This window comes from Danio rerio, chromosome 16 (genome assembly GCF_052040795.2).
Source record: "Danio rerio strain M-AB ecotype USA chromosome 16, GRCz13ab, whole genome shotgun sequence".
Classification (NCBI taxonomy): domain Eukaryota; kingdom Metazoa; phylum Chordata; class Actinopteri; order Cypriniformes; family Danionidae; genus Danio; species Danio rerio.
Window position 1 is genome coordinate 49,804,742 of NC_141036.1, and position 16,977 is coordinate 49,821,718.

The 16,977-nt window shown below is 37.4% G+C and overlaps 1 protein-coding gene across 3 annotated transcripts in view; it reads right to left on the reverse strand.

Moving 5' to 3' along the window:
* Positions 1–16,977, reverse strand: part of zfpm2a (zinc finger protein, FOG family member 2a) — a 310,051-nt gene that overhangs the window by 211,345 nt on the left and 81,729 nt on the right. For 2 of the 3 annotated variants that reach the window (XM_087286133.1, NM_001039635.1), the window contains 1 exon segment: positions 14,701–14,859. The exons of the other annotated variant lie outside the window; for it this stretch is intronic. In XM_087286133.1, coding sequence (XP_087142259.1) covers positions 14,701–14,859 — 159 coding nt within the window. 3 annotated transcript variants of the gene reach the window in all.

Below are 16,977 nucleotides of genomic sequence, written 5' to 3' on the forward strand. Positions count from 1 at the left end.
CCTACCTACTGTGCCACTGCTGCGCCCGCATGAGGAACTTTTAAACAAATATTATTATGAGGAAAATAACTAAATCATTATGTTAAATATAGCTAAAAACTATATTTTGAAATAAATAAAAAGTTTTATTGAGATAGATTGTTGGTGATTGTATGGGTGTTAATGCCATATTGGGAAGCTATACCTGAACAGAGGAAAATTAAGACCTGTTTAAAAAGATTTAAGACCTACAACACAATATTTCAGTAAATTTAAGACTTTTTAAGGCTTAACATTTTGTTTTTGAGAATTAAGACATTTTAAGACTTTGTAAGACCTCCACGGACACTAGGGATGTAACGGTTCTCGGTAAAAAAATACGTATCGACCTGTTGTTCTCCCATGGTTCGGTGTGCGCCCTGTGATCCACGGTTCAGAATATGCATTATTAATATTGGCTTGTTAAAAAAAACAACTGCAACAAAGAAGTTCCTCCTTTGTATGCTTCCGATTACCTTTTACGCTCATTGCACGTGTGAAGACCAGTCCAATCACCTCCTAGTATGTAAATATGTTGTTGACATCACTTTTCCTCATGTGTCGGTGTGTGCATTTGGAGTTTCTCTGTGTTTTAGCTTGGCAAGTGAAGGAGATAAAGCGCAAACGTGCAGGTAAGGCCAAATCTCAGCGCATTACTGTCAGTGTTTCAACAGACACTTAATATAAACTCAGACAGACACAAAAACATAATGAATGCTGTTATTTGTTGTTGTTGCAAAGATAGCCTAGATCAGTGGGCACTAACAGGTGAATCAAGGTCCATGTCCAGACCCAGAAGCGTCCCATACGGACGCGGACATACAACAGAACGCAAGTTTCTGGAGGGCACATAGATCTGCAGAAGTGAGAGCAGATAAGAAGGAGCAAAGCCAGAAGTCGCTTTGTAGGCAAACATCAGAGCTTTGAATTTGATGCGAGCAGCAACTGGCAGCCAGTGCAAACGGATGAGCAGTGGAGTGACATTTGCTCTTTTAGGTTCATTAAAGACCACTCGTGCTGCTGCGTTCTGGAGCAGCTGAAGAGGCATGATAGAGTTAGCTGGATGCCCCACTAGTAGAGAGTTGCAGTAATCCAGTCTGGAGAGAACAAGAGCTTGAACAAGGAGTTGAGCTGCATGTTCAGATAAGAAGGGTCGGATCTTTCTGATGTTATAGAGTGCAAATCTGCACGATCGAGCAGTTCTAGAAATGTGGTCAGAGAGGTTTAGTTGGTCATCAATCGTTACTCCAAGGCTTTTCACCATTTTGAATGCAGTGAGACAGATCGCACTATTATGTCTTTCTTTTCTTTTACATTCTTTTATAACCTGTTTTAAATAATTTTTTATTTGCCTTTACTGTATTATACTTGTTTCTTTTATTCCTTAAGCACTCTGAATTACCATTGTGTATGAAATGTGCTATATAAACAAACTTGCCTTTCCTTAAAAAAATATTAGATCATGAAGTGAAATGTTATCCCACGCTACACCCACAGCACTCACACATGAAAAAATGTTTGGTATCTGCTTATCAAGAGCACACAAAAAAATAATAGTTTTCCTGTACAGCTGGAAGTGTCTGTTGTCAGTAATTTACCTTCATTCATGTGAGAAAAAGGAGAAAAACAGCTCCCGCTATTACACGACCAAAATTGCCTCGCTGAATTGTTTTCTAATAATAGGAACTTTTGAATTATGTGTGTTTTGAAGATAAAGTGCTAATTTTGTTACGCTTGGTGATGGGTGGCCACTTAGGAAGCCAATATTTCTCCTCCATTTAAAGCAGTGGTAATTGAGGACTTCATAAAGTGAACTGTCGTTAAATAAACAGATTTTTCAGTGTAAAACTAGACGCGGCAACACAAAAAACAAAGTAAGCCGTTTTGCATTTCTGCCCAATAATAATCTGAAGCTTTCAGAAGCTGATTACAAACAAAAAAAGAAAAAAAAAGATTCAAATGCCTCCAGTATGGACAAGAAAAAAGGGAAAATAACCCGGCGAAATCCCACCCAGCACCCCGGTGGAGTGTGTGATTAGTGGAAGGCCTCGCACTATCTCTTTAAAGGCCCATAAATTCCCCATCATTACAGGAACTGGCTGTGCTCTCTTCTGGCTGCTGCTGGCCTGCGTTATCTCCCCATGCGATGCCGTCTGGAGTATGTAGATCTGGCCTGGCTAGATTGTCATACTTAACAAACATTAATGAATGATTTCCTGCGCTGAGTCAAACAGGGCTAAAGGGATGCGTCTTTCATCTTATCGCTGCAAAAATGAGCATTTTCCCATATTCTCCGCGCTTTAGCATCAGCGTCGGGAGGAATGCATTGAAGAGATCGTTTTGCTGCATGCCGAAGATCCCGATTAGCCAGGAAACGGCACAAAGAATAGCGTAATTAATTCTACTGCGCACTGTTTACTGGGCTAGCATCGCAAGGCCACACAGATTCAAAAGATTTGTATGTAAGTGGCACCTTGCTACAGGCTGAAATGACTCATAATTATTCTCCGCAATGGTACAATCAGGTTTGAATGGACTCTCAATGCTGTTATTTAGATCAATTAATTCATATTGAACACGTTTATGCTGCGGCTTTCATAAGATCATGCGTTCACAAGGCCAACAGTACTGGATGTTGGTTCACAAATGCTCCAGAATGATCATTTACAAGAATGGAAAAAAAATAAAATACTTTTACTATATGGAGGCAAATCAGTCTCAAAAATAATATATTTACAAAATAAAATGTATGCAAAAATTTTTTTATTGGGGACAACTTAATTGTTTTATGTTTAATCCAGCTAACTTTTTAGATTTTAACTTATCAGATAATAGATTTGTGTTTGGACAACATGAAGGAATTCTGTGGAACCCTGCATTTTTTTTAGTGTACACTCAAAAAATTTTTTTGCTGCCTGTTAAAATTACTTATTTAGAATGCGCTTCTTGAATTTTTTTGGAGACAACTTATTTCTTATGGATCCAGATCAGTTTCAAAAATGATACATTTACAAAAAATGTATAAATCCACAGCACAACTCACATTTACAAAAAAGTTTGTAAATTCAAAACACGATTTAAAAATACAAAAAAACCAATTCGCAAATTCAGAACATGATTTAAAAATATGAAAATCCAATTTGTAAATTCAAATTCAAAACGCAAGTAAAAAATATGCAAATCCAATTCATAAATTTAAAAACACATAAAACCAACTCATAAATTCAAAACACAATTCAAAAATATGCTAATGTAATTCTTAAATTTAAAACATGTTTTAAAAATACACCAATCTATTTCATAAATTTCAAACATGAATCAAAAATACGTCAATCCAATAATACATTTAAAACATGATTCAAAAATACACAAAACCAATTCATAAATTTAAAACATGATTAAAAAAATATGCCATCCTAATTCATAAATTTAAAAACACGATTCAAAAATACACAAAACAAATTCAAAAATTTAAAACATGATTAAAAAATATGCCATCCTAATTCATAAATTTAAAAACACGATTCAAAAATACACAAAATCAATTCATAAATTTAAAACACAATTCAAAAATATGGCAATCCAATTCATAGTTTTAAAACACGAATCACAAATCTGCCAATCCAATTCATAATTTTAAAACACAATTCAAAATACACAAAACCAATGTATAAATTCAAAACATGATTCTAAAATACACAAAACCAATATGTACATTCAAAACACGATCCAAAAATATGCAAATCCAATTCATAAATTCAAAACACGATTCATAAATACACAAAACCATTTATTTGGCACAAATATTTGATTTTTACTTGTGAATTTACAAATTGTGTGTTTACAAATTGGATTTTGTAAATGTGAGTTGTGTTGTGAATGTATTCATTTTATTTTGTAAAGTTGTTTGTTTTTTTAGACTGATCTTGTTCCATACTTTATTGCTTTATGTTCAATCCACTTAAATTTGATAAGTTAACTTAATTGATTAGTGTTGGGACAACATGAATTGTGTGGAACCCAACATTTTTTACCATGTTGCAAGGTCAAATTTCACAATTTCTGTTAAACTAAAAATATATATAAAGCTCCAGCATTCTCACAATTATAGCAGTGAGTGTGACAGCAGCTTGTAAATTTCAGTTTGAAACTTGTTCACAAGCGTAACGCTCATAAATGTGAAATTGACCGTGAAAAAGAAGATGTTTGTGTGTGAGGGGGGCTTCAATTGTCAAGGAGACAACAAGGTTGTCTCTCTGGACTATCAGGGGTGCTTTTTTCCCTCTTTATTTCCCTCCATCTTCTCTTTCAAATAAGGAGTACCATCTCCGGTTTCATGTTTATTCACGTTTGTGCGCCCTATTCATCGGCGGGGACTTCATTTCACAGTGCGCTCTGCTGTTTCGAAACCATTTCGTATGAAGCCATTGACGGAAGCGTCTCAATCATTTCATGGTACATGAGCGCTCGGCGATGCCACTGAAGCCGAGACCCTCTCCAAACAGTTTAGGGTCGCGGCAGAGAGAGAAACCCCTCAGCTGTTTCAGGGTATTTGTTTCTACAGAGGCTACTGGGAATTGGAATGAGTGATGTGCAAAGAGTCGGCGCTTCAAAAAGATTCGCCGATCACAATGCACGATGGTTCTTGTGAACTCTTGATGTAAGCCACGTATCTTTTGTGCAGTGCTGTGATAGGTAATAGACCGCATCAACGTGAAGATATTGGTGTTGGACTCTGGCTTTCCAGTGTATTGAATAGTCATAGATGTTCAAGATAAATGGGAAAAGAAATGGAACAACACAAGCATAGAACATCAGAGAAACATAAAGCTACAAGGGTAAGCTATTTACTGAACGAATTATGAGGTTTTTTTTTTTTTGTGAATCTAGAGCTTATAAATATGGAACCAATTTTGTGGTTCAGTTAGGAACACAGAAGATGTTTCATGTTCTAGAACACACAACATCCTGCTAATATAGACATTAACACTGTAAGCCATGACATCGTCTTGCTTTTTACTACAAAGACGCCATTTTCACACGCACATAACATCATAAAAAATGTAAACCATAATGTTAGGTCTCCAGAAGAAACGGTGATGTAAACAAATAAATAACTATCCATAATTCAACACTCCTGTATCATTGGACAAAATGTGCCTTATGGGATGTTGTTCTGAGGACCCTTACCTTTCAAAATAGACCGTGAATGCGTGTATGTCTTGTTATAACGATGATAAGTATGTACATATCTAGTAAGCGTCTTCTGTACAACCAAAGAGCATAGAATCACCAAGAGGCGACACTCTAATGCGATTTGGTAAATGGCCACTAGATGGCGCGGCGGCCATTTTAAAATTCAAATTCCAATAGAATAACAGCATATTATAAGTCTGTAAAATAAACTATTAAAAGTGATGATTATTATGATAGTGAGTGTTATATTGTCGTCTTTCAGGTTGTATCTCAGCTTTAATGCACTTTAAAACTGAATTTAAAAAAAACAACGCAGCTGCTCGCCATCGCGACAGCAATAAGATCCAATAGACAGCCGATCGCTTGCACTCTAAAATTCCGGGGCTGTTGCTGAGCACCGCTGTTGCAATGGAACGTTCTATTGAGTGTCGCCTCTTGGTCATTCTAAGCTCTTTGGTACAACTTGCACAAATTTACAAATACATATTTTATAAGCTTCTCATTGAAAAACAACTAGCTACAACTGCTGTTTAAGGGTTGTAGCTTTATGCCTCATTCACACTAGCAGCGACTTTGTAGCTGCCTGTCACTCTGGGTGGCGACCTCCTGCAAACGCAGGTCTGTGTAGGTCAACAGCATGAAGAATACAACCGGTCTCTGAGCAAGCTGAGAGAAGATCACGTGAGCTCTACTGGTGCTCCCTTCGGCTGTCGCTTAAAAAAGTTGCTTTCTATTTGCATAAAGTTGAAGGAATCTCAGCTTTGTCAGGTCGCTCGACACACCCGGTCGCCAACGATCACTGTCGCTTACATAGCCGGAGGTCGCCGGAAGTAGCTCGCTCTCTGATGAAATGAACGATCGCTTGTCGCTTTGCCGCTGTGCGTCGCTCGTACTGTGAATGAGGCTTTTTTAAACTGATGTATAGTTCATCAAGACTACTCATGTTTTATATGATGTAATCTATTCATAAATACTGAAATGTGCAAAAACAGCACCCGAGTGTGTCCACATCCTGACGATTGCTAAGATGTAAGCAACACAGCAATAGAAGCAATAGAAGAAAAACAGCTGTAAAAGAAATCCTGGACAAATGAGTCTTATATGTTAGTTTGTTTGAGTAAATTAAATATACTGTTCTAGAACACACACCATACTGCTAATATAGACATTAACACTGTAAGCCATGACATCGTCTTGCTTTTTATTACAAAGACGCCATTTTCATACGCACATATCATCATAAACAATGTAAACCATAATGTTAGGTCTCCAGAAGAAACGGTGATGTAAACAAATAAATAACTATCCATAATTCAACACTCATGTGTCATTGGAGAAAAAAAAAGGGGCTCTTTATTTGCATTAAGTTGAAGGATTCTCAGCTTTGTCAGGTCGCTCGACACACCCGCCTGGTCACCAACAGTCACTGTCGCTTACATAGTCGGAGGTCGCCGGAAGTAGCTCGCTCTCTGTTGAAATGAACGATCGCTTGTCGCTTTGCCGCTGTGCGTCGCTCGTATTGTGAATGAGGCTTTAAACTGATGTAGAGTTCATCAAGACTACACATTTTATTTGATGTAATCTATTCGTAAACACTGGAATGTGCAAAAACAGCACCGCAGTGTGTCCACATCCTGACTATGGCTAAAACGCAAGCAACAAAGCAGTAGAAGCTGAACAGCTGTAAAAGAAATCCTGAACAAATGAGTCTTATATGTTAGTTTGTTTGAGTAAATTAAATATACTGTGTGATTATGATTATTTCTTATATGGTACATTTAAATAAAACAAAAAATTCATATACTGCAGTGTTTATGATGCAGCTTTAATGATATTGTGTGCTGTATTGTCAATTAGCATTGTTTACATGCTATTGTTTACACATCATTTGTTTCTTGAAAGGCGACGAGGCGGCGCAGTGGGTAGAACGTTCGCCTCACAGCAAGAAATACCACTGGGTGTCTATGTAAATGCACTTTGTTTACATGTTATTGGTTAAACATTCTTCACCTGAAACTGCCACAGAAACATGTGACCAGTGTATTAAAATTCATAGCAGGACAATAAATTATTCACTGATATTTTTCAACCATTAATAGAACTACTGTAAATAAATACCAACAAATGTAAAGCAGAATCAGAAACCAGCCAATAAGAATAGAGATTGTAGCTCTGAATTGGATTCATCTCAACAATTCTTTTCATTTACAGCCATGAGCTGCAAGGTGCACCAGATTCAGACTCAAGAAAATGGCTGAGACTTTGCTGATGTCCAACTGCCTGACCTCTATGAATTTAAGCTGCTTTGCTACTCCACCGTCGTCCGATCAAAGTTAATAAGGGCTTGGTGAGTTAATGAAGACAGGCGATTCCTCTTTTTGTTCAGACAGCTTTTTAATACCTATTAGAGGATGAAACTTTTAATGAAGGTTTTAGGTTCTCCCGACAAGCTAGCTGTTTGAAAATGACGACAAAGATGCACGACCACTGAACTAAGAGCCAGTTGTGGAGCAACCGCCTGCCAGCGAAGAGCTTCACAGGCAAGACCTTATTTTCCACAACAGATAAAGGCCCAGGGATGAGTGACTGCTTTTAAAAGCTCAGACGTTTGACTCAGCTCGGGCTAATTACAGCCCGCCATCTCATTTGAGAGGGTTTACTTAATCAAGAGAACCCTCTCTGCCATCCTATAGCTGAGGAATAACACACATAAACCGTTTAATGCCACCAGGATTGCGTTCGCCTTCAATTCGTAGCACTTCTGCATAAGTGGAGTGAATATAAGCCACTCAGACGTTGGGCTAAATGCGCTTTAAAGAGATCTAATTGAGCAGAGGATCAGGGAGAAATGAATACACCTGATGAGCTTGTACTACGCGTTAACAGAAAGAGAATGGGAACTTGTCCGAAGAATTCGAGGACACCGAAAGTCTTAAGAGCCGAACTGCAGGAGATACTGTAGGGAGCTTGAGAAATCTGACGCAAACCCCCCTTGAATATAACGACAGGAAGATTACTAAAGCATCTCGGAAGTATAAGAGTTAGGGCCACTGCTGGTCTTCGTTTTAGCAAAGCCATCAAAACGTTCAAAGGAATCTTAGACAGGAGATTTGCTGAAACTTTGTGCTGCTTCAGACAATTGAGACCACAGAATGGCTTTGATGCAAGTACACACTCTAATACTGCTTTGAGAATGAGATCTTTGGTCCAAGCCCTGGAAAAGTAAGACTGCAAAGTTACTATGGTACTTTCAAATGTACAATTGGGGCTGTCTGTATTTCAATAATATGTGACCCTGGACCACAAAACCAGTCACAAATGTCCATTTTTGTATTTATACAGGATCTGAAAATGTATATATGGTTGTTAGGAGTAGGGCAATAGTTAGACAAGATACAACCTACAACCATTTAAATCTAGAATCTAAGGGTTCATTCATTTTTTTTTGGCTTAGTCCCTTATTTATCAGAGGTCGCCACAGCGGAATAAACCGCCAACTATTCCAGCATATGTTTTATGCAACGGAAGCCCTTCCAGCTGCAACCCAGTAGTGTAAAAACCCCAAACACTATCACACTCTATCCAATTCACCTACAGCGCATGTCTTTGGGCTGTGGGGGAAACCAGAGCACCCGGATGAAATCCACGTGAACACGGGGAGAACATGCAAACTCCACACAGAAATGCCAACTTGCCCAGCCGGGACTCGAACCAGCGACCTTCTTGCTGTGAGGTGACAGTGCTAACCCCTAAGCCACCATGCCACCCTCTGAGGGTTAAAAAAAAAACTAAATATTGAGAAAATTACATTGAAAGTCGTCCAAAATAAATTGTTATCCCTGCATATTACTAATGAGAAATATTCAAAACATCTTCATGGAACATGATCTTTACATCATATTTGAATGCTTTTTGGAATAAAAAGAAAACTAAAACATTGCCCCATACAGTACAATGTATTTTGGATATTCCCAAAATATACTCTTGCAATATAAGACTTTTTAAGGTTTTGTTGACCAAGTCATTGATGTGTACCAAGACATACATTTTGTTAAAGATAAAGCAATTGTCATGGTAAAAATAAAGTATTGTCATCATTCTGTATAACAGCCACTTTTTATAAAACCAGGTTGGGTTCTCTTTTGCTTTTAAAACATCTTTTTGGCAAAGATTTAGCATTTCTTGGAGATTTTAGTTCATATTGACCAAACAGCAAATTTGTGTGCTTAAAATCAATGTTGAGAATCTCCTGTTCCACAACATCCCAATTGGTTTGGATTGGCCATTAGAGTTTAATGAACTCACTTTCATGTTCAAGAAACCAGTTTAAGATGATTTGAACTTTGTGGCATGGTGCATTAGTGTGGTGGATATACAGTAGCAGTCACAAAATGAAGAATTGATTCAGTCATTTTTATCTTAGTCCCTTTATTAATCTGGGGTCATCACAGCGGAAAGAATCGCCAACTTATCCAGCATTTTTTTTTACGCAGCGGATGCCCTTTCAGCTGCAACCCATCACTGGGAAACATCTATACACACTCATTTGCACACATACATTACAGTCAATTTAGCATACGCAATTCACCTACAGCGCATGTCTGTGGACTTGTGGGGGAAACCGGAGCAGCCGGAGGAAACCCACGCGAACACAGGGAGAGCATGCAAACTCCACACAGAAATGGCAACTGACTCAGCTAAGGCTCGAACCAGCGACCTCCTTGCTGTGAGGCGATCACGTTACCCACTGCACCACCCCGAAGAATTGATTTAGAAACAAATTCAGCCTGTCACGTAAAATTAATAAAGGTCATGAAAGGATGGGCATTAACATTACTCAGGTAGGATTAGGCATTAAAAACATTGCTCATATGGTATGGAGCGCGCCAAAATCTCTCCCACACCACTACAACTCAGACTGATACAATGGATGCTTGTTTTTTTATATTGATTACATTAATTTCTGTCTCTACCATCCAACGGTTGCAGCAGAAATCATCAAAATCAAAATCATCAAACCAGGCAAATGTTTCTTCTATTGTCCAGTTTTGATCATTTGTAGCATCAGGTTGCTGTTATTAGCTGATAAACGTGGCATCTTCTTGGATCTTCTTCAAGGTTTGACCTTTTTTTTTTCTTGTTCAGAGATGCTCTTCTGCGGACCCCGCTTGTAATAATTTGTTATCTGAGTATCTGTTTTTTGAAGTTTTCAGCAAGGCATCTTCACAGAACTGCTGATCATTGTATATGTTTTTTTTCTAGACCCATTCCTGCAAACCCAAGATATGGTTGTGTGTAAAATTCCAAAAGATTAACACTTAGACCAACTCGTCTGGTACCAACAACTACATCACATTTATTAGTCACTTAAATCATCTTCCTTACCAAATCTGATGTCGGTTTGAACTTTTTCTGATTTCCATGACCCTGACAACATTCCTAAATGCAATATGTTGCCTGCTTGTTATTGCCTGATTAGATTTTTGCATAGAAGACATACACTCACCGGCCACTTTATTAGGTACACCTGTCCAACTGCTCGTTAACTCAAACTTTTTATCAGGCAATCACATGGCAGCAACTTAATGCATTTGGGCATGTTGACATGGTCAAGACTATCTGCTACAGTTCAAACCAAGCATCAGAATAGGGAAGAAAAGTGAATTAAGTAACTTTGAAGGGCTGATTTGAGTATTTCAGAAACTGCTGATCTTCTGGGATTATCACTCACAACCATATCTATTGTTTACAGAGAATGGTTCAAAAAAGAGAAACTATCCAGTGAGTGGCAGTTCTGTTGACTTGTTGATGCCAGAGGTCAGAGGAGAATGGCCAGCCTGGTTTGGGCTGATAGAAAGGCAACAGTGAATGCATCTCTGGAAGGACAACATGTCCAACCTTGAGGCAGATGGGCTAAAGCAGCAGAAGATTACACCAGGTGCCAATCCTGTCAGCTAAGCACAGGAAACTGAGTCTACAATTAGCCAAAATTAGACAATAGAAGATTGGAAAAACCTTGCCTGGTCTGATGAGTCTCGATTTCTGCTGTGACATTCGGATGGTAGTGTCAGAATTTGGCATCAACACCATGAAAGAATGGATCCATCCCGCCTTGTATCAATGTTTCAGGCTGGTGGTGGCGGTGTACTGGTGTGGGGGATATATTCTTGATACACTTTGGGCACATTAGTACCAATTGAGCATCATTGAACCACAGCCTACCTGAGTATTGTTGCTGAACATATACATCCCTTTATAACCACAGTGTACCCATCTTCAGATGTGTAATTTCAGCAGGATAATGCACAATGTCAACAAATGTTAACAGCCAACAAATCTGCAGCAACTGCGTGATGCTATCATGTCAACATGGAACAAAATCTCTGAGGAATATTTCCAGTACCTTCTTGAATCTATGCCACGAAGGATTAAGGCAGTTCTGAAGGCAAAAGGGTGTCCAATCCAGTACTAATAAAGTGGCCAGTGAGTCTTTAAATAGGCTAGTTAGTGATGCATATACTTTGAAGAAAAAACAAAACATCTGCAATTCCTTTCAAGACCAATAAATCATTTATGTGCCTTGAAGGGTCATTTTATAAAATCAATAAAGTAAATCTTTAGATTTACCAATCGAGTTCTTTCATGAACCCCACAAATTTAATCAAAATGACACTATAGATGACCTCTGTACATTTTATCCCCAATTAATATTTAATTAAAGGAAAAAAACCTTGGAGCTGTTTAAGCAGTAATTGAATTGAACATCTGAATACTGTAAAATCCACTTCTTGGAAATCCTAACAAAGCTCTACAAACAAAACTCAACTACGTCAAGCGGTATTCATCTGTAGGGCTTCTCAATAAAGCACCAGAAAACAAAAGCACATAAGAAGATGTGACCCTGAAACAAAATATTGCCGAACTGCCGTTAGTTCTAAGGTTCACGAATGTCACGCCTGTTACACCTTTAAGAGTAGAACAAAAGGCAAATCATTCAAATGAAGCCCACCTCACGCAAGACATGAAAAGATTCTGCTCCTCAAAGACAGACCTTGTATGAAATCCCTCTGGGCGCAGTGGGTTTTAAAAGAAACTTAATTTAAAAACATTTCTGTTTGAGGCGGAGGGACATTCAAAGCACCGAACTCTGTCAGTTTCTTCTCAGTGAACTGAGTTGGGAATCCTATAAAGGGGTGGTGAGATTGCATGTGTGTTTGTGATGCTCCTCACTTTGAACTGAAACACAAGCTGCAAATGTGTGACCAATACATAAAAAAGTAATAGAAAGATCACTAAAACGGAGTTGAAACTAACCAACTGAACAACAGGAACTAGAAGGAGCGTAACATGCTGTACAACACATTATTTGTGTTGTTCCACCATGCAGTGCATTCGTATAAGATTTCTGTAAAGGTTATTGTACTGTACAGTACAGCTGACTAAGATGTCAAAACTTCACCTAAATGTTAAACTGCAACATTAATTTAAAACATAATTGACAGTAAGTATTAAAGTTCAGCATTACAAATGTATTTGTGTTGCTCGAAAAAAAACATTTATTAAAAAAGATTAACAAAAATCCAAATATTTGCAACATTTAATTCAGAAAAAATATATATATATTTAATATATTTTATTAATTATTATTTTATCTTATTTTATAAACTATATTTTATAAAGTATAAGGTATTATCTATTCTATCTTACTAATGTATTTTTTTTTCTAACTAGTGTTTTACATATTATTTGCAGAAATTGACAATAGGTATATATACAGTTGAAGTCAGAATTATTAGCCCCCCTGTTTACTTTTTCCCTAATTTCTGTTTAATCCTTGTATTGTGTTCGGGTATATGAGACCCATTGTACTTTTTTTTTTTTTTTCCAAAAAAAATTAAACAATGAATTATTTTTTCAACCTATAATTCATTGGTTTTGGCTTATTTTCTGTGTAGACCATAAATCCAAACAAATTTTCAATGACCACATAATGTACCTCCCTCTACACATTTACCATACATACATCGTGTCCACTAGACCCAAGTCTAATAAAAGTGAAGGTGTAGGTCCAGTGTTCCAACACTCTGTCCTCCTCCTTTTTGGTGCTGCTGTTTTCTTCCCCTCCCCCTCCATCTCCAGCATTGTTAAAAATTCAACTATCAACACTATTTGCTCTTACATTCCCGCACATTTTACCCTCTCTCTTCCAGGAACCAAGTTTATTTTCTCATACCCTATCCCATCTGCGAATTAGTGTCATAGTACTATTAATAAGACTTTGCCATTGTGGTTCCTTATCACAACTGATCAAGATGGCCAAAAGATGATCTGCTGCGAGGGCCTTGCAATTGATTGTGGAAGAGAGAGGGAAGTTTCAAGATGAGGATAAATAAAGTGAAAAGCTCTGGTTATTTATAATGCGCCCTTAATAATCTAATAGGGCATATTAGGAAGCTAATGAGGTGCCAGCTGTGTTGATCATAAGGATGTGATCCTCTCAAAATTAGTTTGTAAGTAAACCGCACTTAATGCAGATTCACTGACTGAGGTGATTTCTAAATGATAAAAATAAATTCATATCGCAATATATTTCGCAGCAAAACAAAATATTACAATGTCAGGTTTTCCCAATATCATGCAGCCCTTATATATGTATATATTACATATACACAGTACAACATTTCAACTATAATTATTTTGAAGATGTTATCAGTATTTAATAAAATAAAACACAAAAAACATTTTACTAAAAGCATGTAATGATAATAACTCTTTTTTAATTCCAGAGCTGTTTGCTTATGCATATCTTAAAGGCACTGTTTTCCTCAAAAAACAAGGGCTGTCATTATTTTCGTAATGATAAATGTCTGTACGAAACATCTGTGCGATGGCTAAAATCATACAATACATTATGTGTGAGAATCAGGCTAAAATGAATGAATGATTTTCTAAAATTTCATAGAATCTATTTTAAAGTAATTTTAGTACCCCAACACCTCCAGACCAGCACCACTATAAAAAGAGCAGTGTCAAAGTTCATTTAAATATCTCAATTTGTATATTATGTATGTGAAGTAATTCTATCTATAAATAGTTTTGCATCCCATGGTAAATCCTGTCTGCAATATGACTAAGGTTTAGCCAGCACATTGGTTGCCATTTCCTATATCAAACTCATGTTAAACAGTGGAAATCAGTGATTAAAACCAGCCTATTGAAACCTGGACACAGAGGTTTCTGTAGGTCTTGCCACACCTCTATGAATTCAGCCAAAACTGTGTTTGTTCGAGCTTTAGTCTAAAACTGCCATCAAACCCATCATAGACCCATCTGAGTCAGGACTTCAGCAGGGAATCAATTAGCAAAACTCAATCTTTTGCCATAATTTGCTTCTCAACGAAATGCGCTGTGATGAATATCTAAACAAGATCTTCTGCATGAGAAGTTGCACTATATACGAAAGCAGAAGCGTCAAAAATAGCTGACCTTTTCCGCAGAAGTATTCCATGTCCTCACAGGTGAGGTTGTCTGGCTCAAAGTCAGCAGGAAAGTTTTCCTCCGCTGAAAACTCCTCTTTAGCTGCGAGTTCATTTGCATCTGAAATGCACTCCTCCTCTTCCTCTTCCAATCCTCCATCTAGCGGACCTACACACAGAACACAACACAATCAAACTGATTGTTGTGAGGGAGACGTGGCCTAAAGTTATGCAGCACATATGTCAGGAACACACGGCAGGCACTCTAAAACGATGCCGAGGTGCATTCTGATTAGGTTTATGTTCTATTTTTGAATTTGTGTTAAAGTTTTATTTTTTATGTTTTTGCTTAAAATCAAGATCAATTTTCTCATGATTCTGTAGATGTCAAATAAAGGTTGATATGAGGAGCCTATGATTATTGTCATTTCAAAACTTATGGTAAGATATACAATAATAATATTAGGCCTATGTGTAGGTCTACTGTTGGTTAAAATGCTAAATTTTGTATAGACTTGGAATGGTTGACTTGAACAGACATGCAAATCATTAATGTACAATACAGTTATCACATCAGAATACAACTATTCATAATTCTGGAGTTGAATTATTATGTTTGAGACATATGCTGGCAATCTGTCATTGACAATATTATTAGACCTTTTTTTTCCAATGGTACTTGTCATTATCAGATTCCCTCCTGCACTGTATTTAACATTATATAGGCTAGAGTAGTTATATTGACACTGTTACATGTTTATTCTCATGCAGAACACTCTGGGTTCGCCATGAAAGAAAAAGCATCAACTGCTTGTCGTAATTATAACTCTAAAATATGATATGACATTTCAAGAGTTTACACTTAGCTGATGAAAAGCTTGTTTGGCATGCTGTCCCAGGAAAGAGCAATGAGCTTATGAGATCCTCGAGCCCTGGGCTCCCTCCCGTTTGCAGAGTTTGAGCTCAGGTAGATCTTGATTAACTCCCTGGCTTAATTCTAGCTAAGTGATGCATATCTAAGACTGAGAAGAGTCGTAGGAGCTTGACTGTGGTCTCAATTTTGTGTGTTCAATTTACTTAGGGTGCGAGTTATTTGGACTGTGAGAGGAAACCGGGGAACCCGAGCAAAACCCAAGTGAGCACGGGGGGAACCAGTGAAACTCCGCACAGAAATGTCGTTTGGTTTAGTAAGGACTTAAACCAGAGGCATTCTTGCTGTGGGGCAACAGTACTAATGACTAGGCCGCCGTGTGGCCCGTCTGCAAGACGAAAAATCAAGACAAAAATATTGAGATAAGAAAACTCATCTGATTGGATAATTGATCATAAGCACGTGATCCTCTCGAAGTTTGTTTAGAAATAAACTTCACTTAAATGATGTGCGCTTTCAGTTTCTCTATTCACTGCTGAATGTGGTTCATGTCATAGTTGCTGTCACTTTGAAAAAAAAAAAACTAACATGCAAATCATACTGGCCCCGTGGCTACTAAACGATCGCTCTGTGTGACAAACCAAACGTTAATTTAGCACCTTAATGCCTGTTATTCACAGCCTGGAGGTTCTGTTCACTAGTGCGCGTCCTCTCAGGTAAACACACAGCTCCCGGTCAGCTCAAGTGTGATTTTGCGGTCACAAATACATTATTACATGAAGACAGAAATGATAGTTTTGGGTGAATTATACCTTATAAATACAGTATATGATTCTTTCAACACCATTTGGGGGGCATTTTTTCTGAGCAACACATATAAAACAATGTGAAGAATTGTGCGACCGCCTTTACGCACTGAAAAACAATGATAGGCTATTTGCAAAGTTGTTGCAAACAATTTATAAGGGTTGAATTTAAACAAACTAATTTGAATGAGTAATGTTCAAATAAATGTGTTTGTTTAAATTCAGGCCAAATAAATTATTTTAAACCACTAAATATAAACTAATTTAATAAATCCAAGGAATCATCTTTGAATATATTTTTTCAGTGCTGCTGCCAAACTCAAAAATATAATTGGCTGAATCGTGGAAATGCTGGATTAAGAATGGGTGGGGGGGTTGAATGGAGATTGTGATCTTTTTTCGATGAATCGTGCAGCCCAAATTTGTATACAGAACGGCATGCGCAATTTGAGGGAAAGATAAATCTAAAATAAAACACAAGATGATGATATGATTTGTTCAGCAGGGTACTGATACACATGATGTAATTAAAAACATCATATTTGCATGTTACCAAAAAATGCTATACTAATATTTTGGATAAGAGATTTTAAGCTTTATGTGAATATAT